Raw genomic sequence first — 21,523 nt, forward strand, 5'->3', positions numbered from 1 at the left:
ATAGGTGGGAGTTCATACGACAGCTAATACATTTTTGAAGGTGGGTCCCATGGTTTACTTTTACGTTGGCAGCATGCTTCGTACAAGGGTTTGGGATGGTAAAATATTGTAATGGTGTTCCCACAAGGGTTTGGACTTTGGAGGGCATATGTTGTAATGGTTTCCATACAAGGGGCTGCGTGAGGCCTAGGAATTGACTGACATGTCAGCAGAGATGACATTTTGTAACAACTGAGCGTAGATTGTTTTTCTACGCCACGGTGAGATTGGCAGATTCGAATGTTATAATATTATAACACGAATAATTCTGATAGCGATAACACTGGCTTAGGTGGAAAGTCCATGCTATGCATGCCACACCATATTAGACGGTTGGGAGATTTTAATTATACAGCAACCCGATAATTCCAAACTTTTCAGGTCATATAAACAGCCGAAAACCCAAAATTATTTTGGACAATTAGGCAGGAGACAGAACCCCCACCTGGAAATACAAACTGCGTCTCCTCTGAGATGAGAACTCGCCTGGAGGAACCAAATATTACAGCACAAACATCTATAATAACAGTCCTTCAGATAACTCATAAGTTCAAGCACGGCAGTATACATATATCCAATTGCAAATTTCCAGTCCATGGCACAATCCGGCAGTATCAAATGTCAGCACCATGATCTTATAATAAGGCCACTATCAAAAATACATCTCCGCAACACGAGGAGGTTTGAGCTAATATGCAGACTTTGTCTCTCAAAAAATATTGCTTAAGATAGTTATAATAATTTATCTGACTGCAGCTTCCCTAGGATGATTTTTCCACACGGTGCATATGCCATTCTCTTCAGGCAGATATGGATGCTTTGACTCTTGAATGTGGACAAGTCGGACGGCCAGAGATGATGTCCCAGATCTGGACATGCAATCACGCACGTGTATGAACACCTAAAAAATCATGTTTTCAAAGGAGCCTTCTTCTCCCGATCAGATATACGAGCAGGGGCTGTGGAATGTGACTTGAACCGGCCTCTAGCCCCTTCTTCCCTATCCTGAAAGTAAATTAAAAGCACAGTAAGTTTCATTGTGAGGTATGGATGGAGACAGCGAAGAACAAGCAGCGATCCTGCAAGTAGGTTCCAATGCCATGTAGGATTTTCATTGTGATACGGCAAATGGTTTCAAGTAGCTAAAATGGGGAGTAGGTTACGAAACCTTGTTAACATGTAAAAGACAGATCATTCAAAGAATTATAACTGTTTGAACTATAAAGAGTAGCAAGTAAAGCAGGAAAAAACCTTCTTCTTTACAATCTGGACAACGTCTTCATCATGAAGAACATGCGAAAGCCCACAGTGCTGTGGATAATGCCTTGCGCTAGTTCCCCAAACAAGTGCATATTTCACCTGATTGACTAAAGTCTTGTGTATATGATGGCAGAAGTCTTCTACCGTGCAGCCAGCTCTATCCTGATTGAATGTCGCAAAAGTAGATCATGAACTAGTGGTACTTCGATAACAGGCGCACTGTTTCAGATTCCAAGGCATACACATTGTGCAAGAAAACACACTTACCTTGGAAAGGACAAAAGGATCTGTAAAATCAGGTTGTTGGCCCTGTGGCTTTGAATAAACTCTCACAAGCCCCATATCCTCCCACATTTTTGCCAGTAATCTGTCTAAATTCAGCTGTAATATATCATGCAGATAAGTAGTCACAGAGGTGTTCCAACAAAAGCATGGAAAAAAAGTCTCCAATGAACTAGAGTTGGTTGGTAGTCTTGTATTGCCAGCAATATAAGAATGTGCATGAAGTTTGTGTTGTCAGTACTAATGACAGTTTAAAGATGCAATCATCTGCAGAAGGAAACAGGCCAAAAAAGGAAAAAAAAAATACAACTTGCCTTCAAATTGCAGCTAATGACGATTGAATTTGGCTGACGGGCTAGTTTGTCCACATCATCAATACCAATAACATCAATCTTGTTATAGACATAAATACACTTCATGTACTTCCGATTCCCTTCAATGACATCAATGAGATCATCCACTGTAGCATCCTCTCGAAACAAAACCTACAAGTAAGGAAATCAATCCCTGATAACAATGAAATCTAGCAGCAACAAACTATAGAACATTCTTACAAGCATATAGCAGAAGTATAGTACTAATTAAGAAATTATTCTTCATGAATGGAGGTGGGGAAAATGGCATTTAAATGGTGTATAGAGTGATTCAATAAAATGTTCTTCTTCTTTTTTTTTTTTCTTTTTTTCTTTTGCATTGACGATATTGTAAAGATGGGATTGTGTCTGTAACCCCCCCCCCCCCCCCAAAAAAAAAAAAAAATATATATATATATATATATATATATATATATGGGATTGTGTCAATTCTTCCGCAGCATAGTATATTATAACATCTAATTATTTGCGTATAACAATTACTAAATGGTGGGATGCTTGATTCAAGCTTAACCAATATGGAATTTGCTAGTGCTTTAAATGACCTACTGAGTAATTGAACTAAACTTTGGAAATCACAAGGTATCAGAAGCTTGGACAGTAGCAGAAGAATTTTGAGAGACCATTCCACAGAAGTGTTTCTTCTGTAGGTCTGCAATGGCAAATGTTTCACCTCATTGAATTATGCATCTGAAAGAAGAGAATGGCCATTGCTGCTAGCTTCTAAACAGAAATTCCTCTTTCCGGAACTAAATGATCGTTTAGATCATTTGAGTTTATTAGTCTCCATGAGAACTTCACATCGATGACCTTAGAAAGAGCATTATCCAAGTAGCTGCAAATTAGAAGGCTACTCTTTAATGGAGAGTGAGCCGCAGGTGATTGGCTTGCCAACAGTGAGTCGACTTGACAAGGCTAAAATTCTGTTTATTTAAGACCTATGTGCAATAAATAATTACTGCTATGGTGAAGATAAAAAATGGATCATGCACAGGGAGAGATGCATTCCCTCTTGGTGCTTTATGACATCTCACCAGATTAGTTTCCAAAAAGAACAGTACCATTAAAATGTATGCTGTAGGCATCATCGTCTCTATCCATTTGGGCTCATCATGGTGCTTGCACACCAATGGTGGCTTTGGTACACGACAGGTCATATTTTCCATGAACCATTCCAGGCCACAATAGCAGCAGAATTCAGTGAATCCCTAATAGTTTAGTGTGTACAAAGGACATAAATAAAGAACACAATTTTTCTCCTAGAATGAAGAGGGTAAAGGGGGACATTTCTACATTTTATGATGAGAAATGGTTGCAAATTTTCTCAGGCAGAGATGAATGGTAAGTGAACCATTCATTCAGGTTTCTGATGGACTTGTTCTAGAATAAGTTAACAATGGCAAAGGCAGCAAAAGGACATTAAGGTGAGTCAGTTGGTAAATTCTACTTCAAATTATCCGTCGTTATTTATAAAAATAATAATAATAAAACTTCTAAAAATACTAAGAAAATATTAGGGAAGTGTATAATTCCACTGGAGACATGGCTGGCACTACTGTTTGGTTAAAAGAGAATGAATGCATAGGCCAAAATGGTCTGGCATGTACTTGATTGTGTTGCTTAGAATCACAAGCTTTCAAAGCCTAATCACACATTATCTCCTCAGGGTAAGCATCCAACTGTAATTATGCAATTTACAACACCTCAAATGATGCATTTGCAATATCATAACCAAGCATTTCATTTATATTATTGCCTACATCCAATTCTTCAAACATTGCTGAATGAACCAGGATACCTGCATAGTGAAGGAATGCATATACAGTGTTTTATTCATGCCAATTAATAAAGAAGAAAAATATATGCTTAATCTTATGCATCAAGAGTTTTAGAAATTATGAAGCATTTCAAGAAAAGTTATAAAGAAAATACGTAAAGCGTGATGCCAAATCATGGACAGAAACAAACGAGGAAATGTATTTCTAGTTTCCTATTTCTAAAAGGATAAACATATAGTATATTATGCAGCACCTGATGCACATTAGAAACAGATAAACATGCTTCCCGCAAGGATTCTATGGACTAGTTAAGAATATGTTTAGCTGTATATTACATGCACAAAAGAATATCAATCAAAAACAAAGGTACCTCTGCGTTGTGTATTTTGTATTCATGTAAAATCTGATAGCAAAGCTTCTCATCTACATGTGTCAAAGGAACAGTGCTGTTGAAGGAAATGCCTCCAGTCTTTTTCCTTTTGAAATATATCTGAAAATGAGCAAACAGGTCTTCATAATTAGCAGAGGGTTTATGATGCAAGTACAAATTTCTAGGTCTTTCTAGCTATGCAAGTCACAATCATAATCATGATCATCAAGCCTTTTCCCAACTAGTTGGAGTCAGCTTTATGGACTTACTCACAAAGTATTCCTATTTAGGGCCAGATCGATATTTTTTAGTTTCCCCATATCTTTCTACCTATGCTAGTATTGCTAGGAATACAGCACTGCAACTTTAAAATGAAAAATAAGTTCTTATATGCCTAAACAAACTTAAAAAAAAGGGTCATCTCAATAAAGCAACCAGTGGAGATAGTCCTCTCGGATTAGGGGAATTAATCATACCTCGACCAACAGGCCTTCTTCCATCAAATGGGTGGCCAAATGATTGAATCATCGAAGTATGATTCATCAAAGTATAACAATATTATTAATGGTAAGAGAGAGGCCCACCATTAAACTAATAAAGGCCAGGTGGCAAGTAGGTTCCCAATAGCTAGTTGTTTATACTCATGAGAATAGCTGGATAGTCGAAGCGAGAAAATTGCCAGTAAGGAAGACCATCTTGGGAGTATAATTTAGAAGAGGTGAGATAAGAGTCACTGAACTCAAGTTCCTCCAATTATGGCAGGCACTCTTCCTCAGTTCCTCTATTATATAACGTGTGATCCAAACAAATCATGGGGACCATAAAACAATCTATATAGTGTTTTAGATCTGATCTGATAACACCCATCACATATACACCATAGATATAATGCATTGCCAAGTTAAGATCCACAAATTACAAAGGATACGAAGTGTTCAAGTTATATGCAATTGACCATGCTATATCTATAACAGATACATGCTAACTGTAGGTGCTATAAATCATCATGCCATAGCAGAGAAAAAACAATATATAGCATAGAAGAGAAGTTGGATTTATTAAAAAAAAATCTTTGTAACAAAGTGGCAGTGTAAACATTCTTAACATACATTTACCTACAGTAGTGCAACTACAACAAGGAATTAGCATCAATTTCAATCATCAAATGGGAAGTAGACTAGAACAGCAGAACTTTTAAGCATTAAAGTAACATAGTTCTTCACAATTATAAAGCAGGAAGTTCCTTGTTCCAACAGGTAGAAAAATGATCTTATATGTAATTACTCAACCAAATGTCAGTCACTGCACAATGCATATGTTCATTAAACAGCACATAAAAATGAAATTAAGAACACTGAATTTTTAAAGGGATCTTGGAATACACTAAGCAGATAGAGCGTACTTGCGGAGGCTTCTTGTTCAGACGCAATCCAACAGCTTCCAGTTCTCTTGTTAATATTTGGCGATGTCCCTCACTCTGAAAAAATAATAGGATGATGCACAATTTTATACCATAAGTCAAGATGGGGATGATGACAAACACAGAGAAGCATGTCAGATGTAACTAAAGCTTAGATCACAAGGTTTTCTATTTCCTTTCTTTCTCTTATCTAGTCCATATTGACAACACCTGTGATTGGATGCTAACATTACATCCAACCAGCATTTAAGCAAGAAATGATGTGGGTGGAGGAAATCCAGCATAATGGTAAACAAAGTTCACCGAACTGTCTTGAGTCATCCAGTTCGAGGCATATCGAGCAAGAACAATCCATTACCAGGATAGTTCTTAGACACAGTTTAAGATAGAAGTACAACCAGTCAAAATGAATTGGAACCAAGTAGAACCGCCCGATTTTGGATGATATTAACACAGTTTGCCTACGCCGTACTAACCTCGCCCATAAAACTCCCCCTCCACCATGGTTCCCAATCTTGACACCCCCCCCCCTCTCTCTCTCTTTCTCTCTGCAATGGCCATGCTGAACGACCTCATGAGCTCCACCTCTGAGACTATCTCCACCACCTCCACTACCTCAAGGCCCTCAACACCATTCAACAGCTCAAATCCACTGTCATGCAACTGTGCAACCACGAGCCCCTGTACCACATCCACCACCACCATTTATGACAACAGCCACCAGTAGGACTTGGACTCTTGTGCTCCTTCCCTCCATCCCCTACCCCTCGTTCTAGATTTAGGGTTTCACTATGAAACCCTAGATTAAGTGAACCTGATACCAGGCACTAGGATGAACACCATGTGCTGATATGGTACAGTATGGTATAATACCAACTCAACAGTGACCACGGTTCGGCCAACTTTGATGGTAAGTTTGGCATGTTGAGTCCAGCCTTTAGTCACTAATAGTGATGGCTGACTTAAACCAATTAAGTGCTACTCTAGACAAATTGAGGAAAAGAAATAACATGAATATCCTTTAATTCACACTCACTGCATAGGCTTTATTCCTCATTTAGGGGGGAAAGAACATGAAGAGCTTTGAAAGCATTCACAAATAAGACTAAGGAAAATTACATAGAATGAATTGCCTTGGTCTACATAACAAAAGAGAATAGTATGGATGACGGAAAGAACCCTGTCACAAATATTAACTTAAAAATGACTTACTTTTGAGGCATCAAGAACCATCAACACAATGTCCGATGACTTTGCAACTGCAATAACCTGAAAAGGAAAATTACTAAGTACATGCCAGTTCCCTGAGCTTAGAAAGATCAACAGAAAAATAGCATCTTACTTAATTAGGGAAAAAAAAAACTCAAGTGGTTAATGGTCCAAATGGAATTTGCCAATTATCACTCATTTACTCCTTTTCAAACGATTGATGGTTGTTTACTTCATTGATCCAAAAGATGATCGAGTTGTCAGCAGCATGGCTTTCTTGACATGCACTCTATAAGTTGAGTTTAGAATTGTTAATAAAATTCAAAGGAAAAAGACATACTGAAAAAGCACACAGAGAACTCATACAAAGAAATAGGTGCAAGGAATTTTTGTGGTATCAATGGTAAATTCAAAGGCTGAACATTCAGTTTATTACTGTTTCACAAATTTAAGTATGATTCAAGTGCAGTATACAACCATGTCTTGCATAAGTGGAGTAGATGAACAGTAGACTTTTTACCTTATCCACTTGCAGCAATTGTTAATGTTGTCATCTAAGTTTTGCAGAAAAGTTCTTAGGATATACTTTGACACATTAGTATTTTTCTTTGGTAGACGAAAATCTTGGAGGGACAATAAACACAATGATCAGGTTGTTCATTAATGTGTACTACAAAATTAACTTCTATGAGCCACTAATAAGGGTCAGATGATCTTTTTCATAGTCACATTGGCAAATAGGTTCTGGACCCAAAGAAAGAATGAAGAACAGGTATGATGTAATTAGGAGTAATATGATACAAAAGTGAAAAAAGGTAAAAAGGTCTTTTAACAATTTTAGTATAGTTGGGATCGTATGGTAAGTTGCAGATATAAAAAAATTACAAGCATTGTACTCCATCAAACCCCTAGTTTTCTTCGCAGACTGTTAAGGACAGCTAATGCTTCCTCCAATTTAAGTCACGGAAGATGAAAAATATATGAATGCAAAAACAGCCTGTATTGGTAGGCCATGGCAAATGAAATAAAGCAACTTAGGCAATATACATGAGCAGCAATACCTGCCTACCACGACCCTTGCCTTCTGAAGCCCCTTCAATGATTCCAGGAAGGTCAAGAAGCTGAATTTTGGCATCATTGTAGTGAATGATCCCAGGAATGCAAGTAAGTGTCGTGAACTCATACGATGCGGCTTCAGAGTGTGTTCCTGTCAGTAGAGTTAAGAGTGTTGACTTGCCCACACTGCCAACAAGAAAGACATATAAGTGAATAGTTTACAGTTAGAAGTCATAATACATTAAATATATATATATATATATATATATATATATATTGGCATCTAAGGTTTTTTACATGAAAAAAATGGAATATCCAACTTTTTATACAGAAATGGATGACAAGCCAAGAGAAAGAAGTGCATAATCAAGTAAAGACGAAATGCAAGAAAATATAATTAAATTATTTCAATGTCACTATCTTTAGGGTGGATTATTTTGATAGTTAGTCACTGATATCCTCATCAGAAATGTGTTGGTGATGCTTGTACAGTCTCTACTTGTTTTCAAGGGGACAAAGGAAAGATTGGCAGCAGCACATAACTTTAAGGCAATGCAATTGGAACCATATACTCATGGTCATAACCAACAAGACTTACTCAACTATCTGATGGCACTTTGACACAACAAACATTTCATATTTGTTCCTATCATGGACTAGATCAACTATCAACAAAAAGTTTCTACAACTGTTCTTACAACTTCTAAGCAGATTTGCTTAAATATTCCCCTCCTCTAGCTGGACTCTTGCATACAAAGAAAAGCGCTTTTTTGAGAGTGCTGATTTGTCTCAAAAATTTAAATCACTTTCAGAGGATGTTCGAATCCGTCTATAGGAGACAAATGTTTCAGCCATTTTATTTTGTTCCTCACTGGACAGAAACCAAAATCAAATACTGCCAATTATTAAGTGGTTGCATTTGGAGTCATGGGTACAACTATATCTAAAACACTTGCACATCTCGCACATGTCCTACCATAACGACATATCAACTATGTCTATAAGCACATTGTATGTCAACTTAACAATATTGAAATGATGAATTTACATTTAATTAAAACAATTTGGCCAATCTAATATGAATATCTAATAACAAATAAATCTCCTTTCCGACTGGACCATTAGTTATTTAAGTCACAAGCATTTTGCCCATCAATGGTGAAAGCACAAATTTTATTTATGATTTCATGGGTCCCGGAGAGCAAGGGTAGAAATAGAGTTTCTACAGACCATGTATTCATGCATATACATGATGAGTTGTATTTCAGTGCATGTTGTATTTATTGCTAGAGATATGTGCAGCTTATATTACAAACACCATTACCTCATCAATCATCCACCTACTTGTTAAATGCTCTAACAGCACCAAAAGTCTCAGTTTAAACTCAGTATGCAGTGTTTCTGACATGAAATCTTGTGCCTTCTTAATCAAGTGCATAGGAGGAATTCAAGACACAATGTCAAAATAATAAAGAAGAAAGACCATGAGCATTTCAAAAGTGCCAGATTTCCCAATTGATTGAGTAGTGAATCTTACTTTTAATAGTTCTCAGAAAACCCATAAAAGCCAATGGACACAGGAATTGACAAACCTTGGAAATCCAATCAATGCTACACGGCCATGGCCAAACTTTGTAACTTCAAAACCCTCTCCAGATCCACTAGAACCCTGATTTACATACACTTAACGTTTAAGGTGATACCCAATATGAACTCAACAAACATAAAAAGGAAAAGAAACATGTAAAACAATATGAGTAATATGCTTGCAAATGTAAGTAATATACACGCAAAACAGTATAAGTAATATACACTTAAATAAATCTAAACCATAGGCAAAAAAAGCCATCAATCCCCTAAATGATACCAAAGCCAAAAAATAACAACCTCAATTAAATTACTAGGAAAAACATCAAATCCCAAGAAAAGGCACCATGAAGTACTTACTTGTTACCAATTTGGTTAACTAGAGCACATAAATGTAGTTAGGTCAAATCTATCCAGCTAAGCAGCCCCAAGTGGGTAACAGAAAAATCAGATCAGAAAACAAACAGATAATAACCAAGCATCCACCATGAAGCACTTCTTCTTGGTGGAGGTGATGGATCAGAAAACTATAAAGGGGTCCATCACCATCCTGTGGAACCCACCATTGCATCCCCCATGCTATCACCCACAAGCACCATCTCTGAAACTACCCCACTGATATCATTTGTCCCCTATCAAAACTAGATCTTACTCCTACAGCCTCATCTATAAAAGCCACTACCGCAGACCAAGAAGATTCTTATAAGAGTTCTGCAGAACAAGTGGAGCCCATAGTTTATTTTTACCTGCTATAAACACATCTTTTGTCTTAGTCCCTCATGCATATAGGGGTTATGGAGAAAAGGAAAAAGAGATCAGAAAATCAGTTACCATACATAGGATAGCAGTTTACAAGATAATACAGAAGTGCAAATAAAAACAAAAAACAACTGTTCAGCAATTAAACAAAATGTTCATGACTGTAAATCCAAATAGTTTAAAAAACACTAGAGATGGCCAAGCACAAAAGCAGTTGCAAAAGGTAATTGTAATGAATGCATGCATAAATAGCTTACAGTTATGAAATAGAGTATTACATATCATACAACAATTCTTGCACAGAAACAACCAGCAAACATTTTGTTTATGGATATGTACCTTAGCTAGGAAATGGAAAGACGTATACCTTTGGAGGTTCCAACAACTGTGTTCTTAATTTTGCTATCTTTGCCTTCAGTTGCCCGAGATGATACTCTATATACAAGGGGGAGAAAAAGAAAGAAAGTTGGTTGATCAGTTGCCACATAAAATTTTTGCAGGAGATAAAGTATAAAAAGGGAAAAAAACAAAATCTTAAACCATAACAAACATTCTACATGTATTTGTAATAGTACTTTATTTAAGATAAATCAATAGTAGAAAGATAAAAATGTTATATAAGCCTACATTAAGTAACTAGAAGAATGAATGGTATGTAAGATAATTTGCATAAACTCAATCGAGTCAAAGAATTCTTTTAATGTTGAAGGAAAGATAACTACTGAGTCAGGGCAGATTAGTATCTGAATCCAAAGAATGCATATGAATGCTTCCCCACAGGAAACAAGAAAGATGGTTTGACCTGTTTTCAGGTTGAACCATTAATTCAAAGGGTTAGCCAAGCTCACTTTCACTCATGCCCTATTTATGAAATTGATCAAGGAACCAAAATCTAATGAACTCAATCAACGTCTCATTTTTGCCATGGCTGAAATGACGCATTGGTTAGATATGCAACTGTACTGTCCCAGTGCCTGGCCAACATGCCACCAGCCCACAAATCTATATCCTTGACCGATATACATGGTTTGTTTACTTATGGTATATCTTGCAGCTTTTATTTAATAGTCCTAGAAAGAGAATACTAATTTTTAGAAGAAAAAGAAAGCAATCATTAATACAAACTCTCATGCACAATGATCAAGCTGATCTATAAACACATTTCATTTGTTGACTACCAAAGATTTTTGAATATACTGAACCAGATATCCCATTTCCAGCTACTTATGGCATAGGAACACACAAACAAGTGAATTTCAAACAAAGTATTTCCAGTCAAGTCCTTGCATCATGTTTAATCACAAGATCATATACGTATTTATGCAGTGCCAAATCTTAGGGTCATAATAATCCTCCAATTTTGTTTTTGTATACATATATGCATTTTTCCTAGAACAATTTGCATTTATTCACTACAAAATTGATAATTCCAACATTCCAAAGACTATATATAATGAAGGGGAAATTAAATACAGTAATGAACAGCATTATTCATATACAATAAGTGATGCAAGAACTGAAAGATATCATTGTATAATATGGACAGTGCTACTTACCAGAAACCTAAAGGCGTACTAGCTATGCATCTATAACTGATCATAAACTTAATAAATACTCTTCATAGCATGAAATTGCAACATGAATGCTTTAGAATTAAAAATCATAACAGATGTAAAAAGAACCTGTAGCTTTATTTTTTTGTGTCCGTGCCATCTCAGCCTCAATCTCCTTAATCTTCTCAATGATACCCATCTTTTTCTGACTGAATTTAGCACCTGCACTGCAATTTATTTTTTTCTAAAAAAAGTCTAAATTTTGCCTCTCAATTACCAAAAAAAAAATAGCATTAGCATGACAATTTTGAATGGAAAAACGTTATGAGGATAACTTAAACCACAAAAGTGATCCTAATGGTCTAATTCTAGAAAAGCCTAACAAAAAAACTCAGGGCTCAGTAAAACTTTGCAAGTAAATTGAATCAAACCCAAGACCAATGTAAACAATCTGCTCTCAGTACCAATGTTTTGTTTCATTACCAACAGGCCACTTAAATATGAAAATAAATCAAAATAATATAATCAGAGGACTAAGATGCCATTTGGCATCACTTTCATTTTTTCTGTTTTCAAAATAGAAAAAAGAAATTCTATTTCCATTTTTTTATTTTTTAAAATATAAACATATTGGGTTAGTTAATTATTTTTTTAAAAACCAGCATGGTGATGGTTGTGGAGACTGTAGTAGTTGCAGCAAAGGCAATTGGAGGCAGCTGTGGTGTTGATGGCAAGTCTGGCAGCAATAGAATAACGGTGACAATTATGGCAATGATGGTATCATGAAAGTGATGACATTCGTAGTGGCAGTGGCAAAGATAATGGAGGTGGTGAGGGCACCAATGATGTGGTAGAGGCGATGAACAAGGTAATAGTGGTATGGTAGAGATGGCAATGGTAGTGGCGGCAACAATAATAGTGGAGGTACCAGGAAATATAGCAAAGGTAGTGGTGGCGTGGCAGCAATGGCAATGACAAGGTTGGCAGCAGTGGCAACAACAAGGGTGGTAGCAGTGGGTAGGAAAGGATGGCATCAGCTGCAATAACAATGGTGGTGGCAATGATTGTTGCAAAGGCAGTGACAGGAGTGGAGACGGTGTTGATGGTGATGGTAAAAGCACGAATTTCATGTTTTAGAAAGTATTGAAAGGAAGAATTTCTTACTTTCATTTTTTCTAGAAATAATTAAAGTGACTTTAAAAAATTCTTTTAAAAAAAAAAGACAATAGTCAAACATATTCATGTCTCAGTTTCATTTTATTTTTAATAATAGAAAACAAGAAATAAAAATGATACCAACTAAGTCCTAAGAAAATAAAATATTGTAGCAATTGCATGCCATTTTTTCCTAAAAAAATTTAAAAAATAAAAAAAATAAAAAAGCTTAGTGATCCAAATACTAACAGCAACTACTCTGCCCACCAACCGTATCACAGGACCTAATCATCTAACTCATTCAGCACTTTTCTCACCAGCCTCGGGTATTTCAATCCATAAAGATACCACCTTGCCTTTCCAACCTCTTAGGTTACAGCATCGTTTCATCCTCTCCAACCATGACCGCTCCTAATTTCTTTAAGTTCCCAAGAACGGTCCCTTCTAAACCCACTCACTTCCGGTCCTTCCGTTCGTTCCTTTCCCTTCCCTCCCCCGCTCAACAACCGAGGGCAAGATGGCATGAAGACCCTCTATGGACAGTACCCATGTTCTTGATAGATGTTGATACCAATTATACTATCAGCGGCAAAAGAACAATTGTTTACAGATCATCGAGTTTTTCTTTTTGCATAATTAAAAGCCAGCAACCACTGATATGAGAAAAATAAAGACGCGAATCGCATCAAATTTGTGTTTTTAACAGTCAACAATCTGAATTCAAGAAAATAAATCAAGAAAACCACGAAACTTATGGTATACGAATATCAACAGGATCTGAATTCAAGAAACAACTAAAGAAAGAAATGATCGTTTCGTTACTGATTTCTTGATTACAAGGAGAAAGATTGCGGCAGAAAGAGGTACGAACGCGAATAAACCCTAGGATTTGGCTTACCGGGAGGAGGAAAAAGAAGAGATCGCTGGTCCGAGGGAGCGAGGGATCGAGAGTGAGGAATGGACACGCTGCCGCTCGACAAGTCCGCACGAGAACTCTACGGAGATGGTTAATGCTACGAAAGCACTGAACCTAATCCGGACATCCACGAATCTTGAGGCATGAAGGGTTTGGTAATCGGGGGAACCCGATCAAATGGGCCCATTTTGTCAGGCCCGACCCAAGTCATTGAGCTAGGGGGGATAAGTTTGGGGGGACTCTCCCGGGTTACCCAACCCAACCCAACCCAACGTCCCAAAACTGGTCGGAAATAGCGCCAAAAAAATAAATTTATTTGAATAATTCTGTTTTATTAATTAGATGAAATAAAATTATTTCATTTGGATCCAAAAAAATAAAAAATAAAATTATTCCATGAAATAGGAAAATTTATCCCCCTCTATAAACATACGAAAAGATGACAAGATAATTTTATCCTTATCAAAGCACTTATTTGTTCTCCCTATTTATCCCTTCAACAAAATACCAAAAACGAACTTTTCCTAGGAAATAGACTATCCCTTCTACAATGGAGGGGATGAACGTCCAAATGTCCCCCTCTACTAAATATAGTGCGTTGGGTTCAAATGATCGCGACCATTTGTTTTGCTAGTATTTGAATGGAAATGGGTTATTTGATGCTTGGCTTGGGCAATCCACAACTTATGAAGTCATGTTCTAAGCGGTTAACTCGATTTTTGTTGAAGAGTCATATTTTTGTATCTTGGAAGAGTCAAGCGAACTCGTCTTTGCAAGCTACAAGGCTTTTGTTGAGAATGCATGATGCAATTCCGAAGCATATTAAATATCTAAGGCAACAACTTCTAACCCATAGGGGTCAATCCTAAACCAAGGCATGCCCAAAGAATGAACCGATGGCAACATATATACCACTTTTAGAAATTTAGAACGGATCATATGCTAGAGTTGGGCACTTAAAATATTAAATTTTAAATAGATCTGGTTCGAAGTCTAATTACAAATGAATATAATTTAAGCTCAAGGCCTGACTCATGATCAATGCTAGAATTGCACCGAAGAAAAAAGAAAAACCATTTTCAGATTAGACAGGAGCAACCATATTACTACCCAGAGTTCCTCACGATGATCCTTAGTACGTTGCTTCCAACTTCAGAAAACTGACCAAAGCAGCCTAGCTTTGAGTTGAACAACAAACACTTCGCAGGCCACCGAGTATGGTCAACTATTGGGAGTAGTTAAAACGTTCACCATGCTGAGCCCAAAAGCACCTTTAAACATAAACTTTTGATCATCAAGAGAATTTCAACTTCTTAGAGTTTGGACATGAAGCAGCACTCTAGATCCTAAGAAGCTAAAGGCACCGGATTTCATTTAGTTGTCACAGTACAATATATTGTTTTAGAGAGAAACCTAGAAGGCTAAGACACATGAATTTTCCCATTTCTTTTCTTTTCTTATTTTTCACTTGAATGCTTCGAGATGAAACCTGGCAAGAATTAGTACTATGTTATACATTTTTTTCCAACACAACAAAGTAGTGCACACCTCCATCAGTAACAGCTACACTCCTCCTCCTCTTAACCTTTCCCTCAGTATCTTCACTCCCATGTATCTGGACATCAGATATAAGAGAAACAATCAGCAGGGGGACAATTATAGAAAGAAGTATGCTTGTTAAGCATCTGTAATGCTGATACCTGCCCAACATCATGACAGTTGCCTGAGGGTTAGTCCCTGGTGAGTTAACAAATGTCGAGCCATCGATCACTCGCAGGCTGGCGATGCCGAGAACCCGGTAGTCATGGTCCACCACCTTCCCCACATGGCATCCACCATGGTAGTGCCAGATTGTCATCACTGTATCCCTGCAGAACTGCTCGAGTGATGCAGTATCATTGGTGTGTTTGGGTATCAAGTTCACATTGGCCTTCACACTCATGTTCAGCAACCTCTCCAAGGAGTAGACATGGTCATAAGACAGGTTAGCAAACTGCCTCGTCTGCACAATTTTCTCGATCATCCTGATCCCGTAGACGCACCGCTGGAGGTCATATGGGTGGCTGAAGTAGTTGAAGGTGACGTTCGGGTTGTTGTCCACATCCGTGTCGGCGATGCTGAGTTCGCCGGTGGAGAGCGGGCCGTCAATTTTCTCAAGGATGAAGCCCCCTCTGAATGCCTCTCGGGGCAGGCTCGCTTTGTTCCTAGCATATTCCTTGGCTGCTTCCAGAGTACGTTTTTTTGGAGGGATGGTGGAGAGTTGCCCAATCTATTGCGGATTTTAGGACAAACAAGTAGTTAGTTTGCGGGAAATTTGAAGGAAATGAACAGCGAAAGATGGATGAAACAATTAATGGATGATGCTGGACCTCAGCTGACATGATTCCATGGTGGCAGCGAATGCTGTCCGGTGATTGGCCGAAGCCACTGCTGGCCTCAATGAACGAACCAACCTTCGTGATCCCTACGGTCTGTATCAGGGACTGCTCCACAGGCTTCTTGGTGGGTATGAAAATAGAATTCATGGGGTTATCTGACATCCCTTTTCCGACATGCCGGTTGTCTTGCACCACTGAAATGTTCTGCTTCATGAGATCTTCCTTGGGTCCAATTCCACTCAGAAGGAGCAAATGAGGGCTGCCAATTGCACCAGATGACAATATAATATCACTACGCTCCTCATCATTAAGGACTGCTTGGTGTTGCATGCCATACTCATCCTTGAACAGTACTCCCACTGCCTTGGGCTGCTGCCCTGTTCATTTACTTCATGTTAGAGATCTACATTTAACTGAAATAACTGCTACTTCAGAGAAGATGGTTAGGTGAGGGCCCCTAGGCCTCTACCTTGTGTATCGAAAATAATCTTCTGAACTGTGGCATGAAGCAAAACTCTGAGATTCATTCTATTTCCAGAGGCGAGCAGATCGGCAGCAGTGCGTCGGAAGCCATTCTTGCTGAAGATGGTGCCGCCAACCTTGGTCCCATACAAATGGTCGTAGGTGTATCCATTGAATGGTGACACGCCAGCTTCCAGCAGCCCGTTCCTCAGTGCGGTTTGCCATGGTGCAATCTTGGGCCAGTGGACAATCCTCTTTTCGATCCATGGATATGACTCATTGACCAGCTCACCATCCCAACCTGCCCCCCTCACAAAGCTGTAGAGCCATATAAAGCTTACATAATTAGTTTCTTTCTCTAACTTTCTGGACCAGTGGAAGTTACTAACCTCAGGCCGGATTCATTAAGACGTACAAAGATTTAGCTTTGAAAGTACTACAGACGGATGATGGTAGGTCAAGAATTAAAAAGGAGAGCTCGAGGTTGGTGGGAAGGGTGGGGACTATTTGGGTTTTGGTTGTAGAGCTCGGAAAAAGGGATTTGTGAGGCCAGGGACAGCTAGTTTTGTTGCTGAAAGGGCCGTGGATTCCATAGAAAAGAATGGAGTAGGTAAGCATCAAAGTACCAGAAGTTAAAGTAGTTTGGAAGGAAGAAGCCATGACATCAAGCCAACCACCAGCACCATAGCAGTAATGGAAACAGTTCCATTGCTGCCAATAGAGGCAGGGAATAGACAATGGGGCTAAAAACGTACGACAGAAAGAGATAACAGGGTCGTTCTCTAAACGGAGAGAACGGTTTGGCGACTTTTGCAGTTTATAGTGGGATCCTTATCAAAAAAAAGTGGGAACCTAAGAGTCATCAGATGGCAAATATATAATAAAAATAAATAACTAGAGAAAAAATATCATGCATTAAACATTGATGTGTATATTTTTTTCAACTATGAAGCATGAGCTAAACATCACTTTCCATTACTATGTTGCTATCTCTTGTTTAAGATACTGTAAATTGAGAACAAAAAACATTCTATGATATGGTGAATATTTATTCCACATCTATTAATTTGTAGAGGTTATTCTTTCTTCTAAAATTAGTCTTTATTATCCGTTTCTCATCAAAACCATGCAAGGCCAGGAATTTGTAGAGGTTATGCTGTAAGTGGTTTTCTTAATAGGACAATTATGCTTGATGAGTCATGACAGATTGCTTAGATGATGGAAAAAAAATGATAGAAGTGGATCCAAGAACTTTATAAGACAAAGATGCAGAGGCCGTCTTCCTGCGTACACAAGCACATGAAAAGAAGAAAACCTCGCAGGGTCCCATCATCCAAATTTTGGAATGACTTCCTTATCTTTGCCTATTAAAAAAAGAGACTCCTGCTGCAATTTATCCATTAAAAGAGAGGATCCTACGGCCATGTCTGGTTACAAGTGGTAATTAGTGCAATCAAGTTAGCCTCAGGAAAGTAGTTTTCTTTTTCTTTTTCTTTTCATTTTGAGGAGTTAGGATAAAGCAAACACACTTTCGACTAAAAAATGACAAAGATAACAAACAACAGACGGTAAGAACAACACACAAAAAGAAAACAGCAAAATAGTATTCAGATGCCACCTGTGCTATTTAAGTGGCCTCAAAAATACTAAATGACTCTGACAAAGGAAAAAGAAGGGAAAAAAAAGGGCCACTAGTGCCAACAAGGGAGCTTGAGTCGTTTAGAACCAAAACTTCGAGGTTTTCAACAACTGGGGATTAAAGAAGCTTATCTGAACCTCAGATTTTTAACACCAACTAACGAAACAACGACAGCCTGGAGGCATGTTGTTTTTGAATTCTTTTTTAAGAATAAGATGGTTATTCACTACGACTCAGGTTTTAACCTGAAGCATCTCACTTGGAGAGAAAGGTGCCAACTAACTGAACTACCGCCTTGACTGAATGAATCTCGGTTGTAATCAGGGATGGCAATAGATCATGCATTGGTTAGATGCGTTATTCACGTACCTGCTCTGTACTTACCTCAGTACAGGGCGGGGCAAACAGAGTCTCGGAGCAAAACAGGATGGATAGAGTTAGATGGATCGGGTCGGACGTATCGGATCTGATAAAGCTGCAATTTTTTCTCGGCTTTTCTTTTTTTTTTTTTTTTTGCCTTGGAGAAAAGATTTATAAAGAATTATATATATTCAGATCGGGCTTGGACAGGTTTTAACATTATCCATACCCGCTCCGGATCCATTGAAGGTTGCATAAGATCCACCCAATTAGGGTCCGGTTGGGCGGGCGGAATAAATTGCCAACCCTATCTGTAATGGCAGCTCAAGGGACAAGGTGACGATAGTTTTGAAGTATTCAGTAGCAGGTGGAGAGTCTTACCCGCTCCATAGGACACCCCCTTAATATTCCCTGAATTATTTTCCTCACACCGATCATATTGGAGTCATTGTGTTTACTCTGTTTTCTTTCTATTCATTCTCTTTATGAATTTTGATGCGAAGCCATCTTTCACTTCAAAGAAGCCGAGTAATTACCAGATGTTTTTTCATTTTTTTGAGTAAAGAGTTACCAGCTGTTGGCATGCATGTTGTTAATTTCATTCAAACATGGTGAAGAGATTGAGGAGCAAAATCTCTGCAAGTTAACAGAACAGACGTAAAGAGAAGATGAGAGATGAGTTAAATGCATACCTCGGGCTTGCTCTGGTGTAGAACCCGGCATTAATGCAAGTCCCCCCACCTAAGACTCTAGCTCGGGCATTGATGACCCCGTCGGTGGAAATGAATGTTTGAGAAGGGGAGGTGGGAGACCTGTCAGCCAGAGAGATGTGGAAGTTCTGCATGAAGGAGATGTTGCGATTGCCATAGGGGGAGCCACCCCTCTCTAGCAGCAGAACTTTGTATCTCTGAGAAAGGGTGGCAGCTAAGGGGCACCCTGCTGTGCCTCCACCCACTATGATGTAGTCATAACCTTGTGGTGGTGTTGATAAGAAGCTGCTTGCATTCTTGAGATGTGGGTGCCTCGGCTTGTGGAACCTTCTACCTGAATTTTACAAGAAGTGGGTGACAAATATGTTAACAAAGAAGAACTTCTTGGCAGAGGTCAAGAGGCAGATGCATCCATCTTAGAAGAGTTTATGCATCTGTGATTTTAGTTGGGAACAGAAGCAGATGATGTGTTGAACCTGATATGTGAAGCTTATTTGCACTCATATTTTAGAACATTTCCACTATTTCAATATAACAAAATGCCAATCAGGAAAACATCCACAACTAATTCATCTCTCTCTCAAAAGAGAAAAAAGGAATCATCCATGGAGTAAATTTGCTCTTATTCCTAGCTTCCAATCAGAGCACAAACATAAGGGGAAAAAAAACGCTCTCCTTGTTTGAATGCAAAATTGCATTTGGCTTTTTCTCATATAAGATTGAAGGGCATATCTATACCTTGCGAACTGAAGGCTCATCTTACATGAGAATAAACAAAATAAAATGTGAGTCATGTCACGAACTCTCTATCAAGACAAGAAACACCAACTAATATAACCAATAAGGAAAAACTCCTAAACTTCTGAAATAGAAGTTTGAAAGGTTGAGAGTTTGCAAGACGGTTGGCTTTTGAGAATTCATTTGGATGCCAGACGGGAAGTAGTTCTCTTCTCAGAGAATTGGAATTATACCACCAATGCTTGCTCAAGAAAAACTACCTAATCATCTAACGAATGGACATAAACTCCTGAAGTTACAACTTTGAGTTGCAGTAATTTTCTAGTGAACTTTGAGACATAACAAACGCATAGAAGTCTTTTTTTGACTGAAAACAGACGCATAGAAGTCAAAAAATGGAAAGTTAAAATATTCAAAAGAAAAGGTCAGACCTCGGGTTGATATAAGTATGCTGAGGAACAGCAAGATTTTAAGAAAAAGCTCTTCCTTCTTGCAAGCCATGACTTAAAAAATAAGCACAACTCTGGATCTTCTTGCTGCTACCTACTCCTTACTCTCTTATTTCTCTCATTATCTCTCCCTCCTCAATCGTATATAAGTAGCAGAGGCGGTGCAGGTTTTCATTAATACAGCTTGGTGCATTTAAGAGGGAGTACTGCTATTAGGTCTACCCGGAATGAGTGCCAAACCGGGTTTTTGTGACCCATACACGGGGTAGGTGGTTCATCAATGGTTTTGTTGCTGCCCATCTTATCCCCTGCGGTTTGCATGCAAAACACCGTATCTGACGTGCTGAAGGTAAAATTTTTATAATCAAATCGATCGTAAAAAAAATTATGATCGAATCGTTATCACCTGCCACGTCTCCGAATCACATCACGTGCACTTACCCATGTATATTAAAATATTAAAAAAATAAAAATAGATAAATCCTAAGAGATTATATAATGTTTATCAAAATTATTTAAATACCTCTGAAATTTATTCATTTATGTTTTCTTAGTATTTTAAAGCATGCGTAAGCACGTGCGACGTGCTTTGGAGATATGACAGATGATGATGGTCTGACCATAATTTTTTCTACGATCGATCCGATCATAGAAGTTTTATCCGCCAAGAGATATACAAAACATTCAGTAGCCCTAGTTAACCACAAATATCATTTTTCTTTTTGGTAAGCCACAAATATCATTTAATGAAGATATGAATACTAGCTTGTAGTAATATTCAACATACAATGCAACATATCACAACTTCCCTTCTTCTCAAAAAGAGACCAATGCTCTTCACTCATTAACTGCAACACAAACGTATCTGTCCAAGCCCTTCCTGTACGTTGGAGCTAACGAGGGAAAAACAAAAATACTGCTCTCTTAACAATGTTGGTACTTGTTGAAATGTTGTCAATTGGATGCACATATCTTTTAGCAAGGTCTTATCTTCTCTGAATCCAATTATGTTTTCATTCTCTAAGCTAC

General features: G+C 38.1%; 2 protein-coding genes across 5 annotated transcripts; both read right to left on the reverse strand.

Annotated features, from left to right (window-relative positions):
- Window positions 1-557: 557 nt before the first annotated feature.
- LOC105033710 (developmentally-regulated G-protein 2) lies at window positions 558-13,861 on the reverse strand. 4 transcript variants are annotated; one of them, XM_010908646.4, is made up of 12 exons: window positions 13,741-13,861; window positions 11,817-11,914; window positions 10,502-10,569; window positions 9,381-9,457; window positions 7,794-7,974; window positions 6,736-6,792; window positions 5,506-5,580; window positions 4,104-4,223; window positions 1,896-2,066; window positions 1,567-1,680; window positions 1,291-1,461; window positions 558-1,044 (listed from the first exon to the last, which is right to left on the reverse strand). In XM_010908646.4, exons 2-12 carry the CDS (start codon window positions 11,884-11,886, stop codon window positions 949-951), a joined length of 1,200 nt encoding a protein of 399 aa, XP_010906948.1. In that variant the 5' UTR covers window positions 11,887-11,914; window positions 13,741-13,861; the 3' UTR covers window positions 558-948. The 4 variants fall into 4 exon arrangements, with proteins under 4 accessions (XP_010906948.1, XP_073109238.1, XP_010907020.1 ...); XM_073253137.1 differs by having other exon boundaries at window positions 13,714-13,857; XM_010908718.4 differs by having other exon boundaries at window positions 11,817-11,909; window positions 13,741-13,839.
- Window positions 13,862-15,105: 1,244 nt separating this feature from the next.
- LOC105033629 (protein HOTHEAD) lies at window positions 15,106-20,622 on the reverse strand. Its single transcript, XM_010908540.4, has 6 exons — window positions 20,477-20,622; window positions 19,290-19,641; window positions 16,606-16,916; window positions 16,128-16,513; window positions 15,459-16,027; window positions 15,106-15,373 (listed from the first exon to the last, which is right to left on the reverse strand). Exons 1-6 carry the CDS (start codon window positions 20,544-20,546, stop codon window positions 15,322-15,324), a joined length of 1,740 nt encoding a protein of 579 aa, XP_010906842.1. The 5' UTR covers window positions 20,547-20,622; the 3' UTR covers window positions 15,106-15,321.
- Between the last annotated feature and the right edge of the window lie 901 nt (window positions 20,623-21,523).

This window comes from Elaeis guineensis, chromosome 2 (genome assembly GCF_000442705.2).
Source record: "Elaeis guineensis isolate ETL-2024a chromosome 2, EG11, whole genome shotgun sequence".
Classification (NCBI taxonomy): domain Eukaryota; kingdom Viridiplantae; phylum Streptophyta; class Magnoliopsida; order Arecales; family Arecaceae; genus Elaeis; species Elaeis guineensis.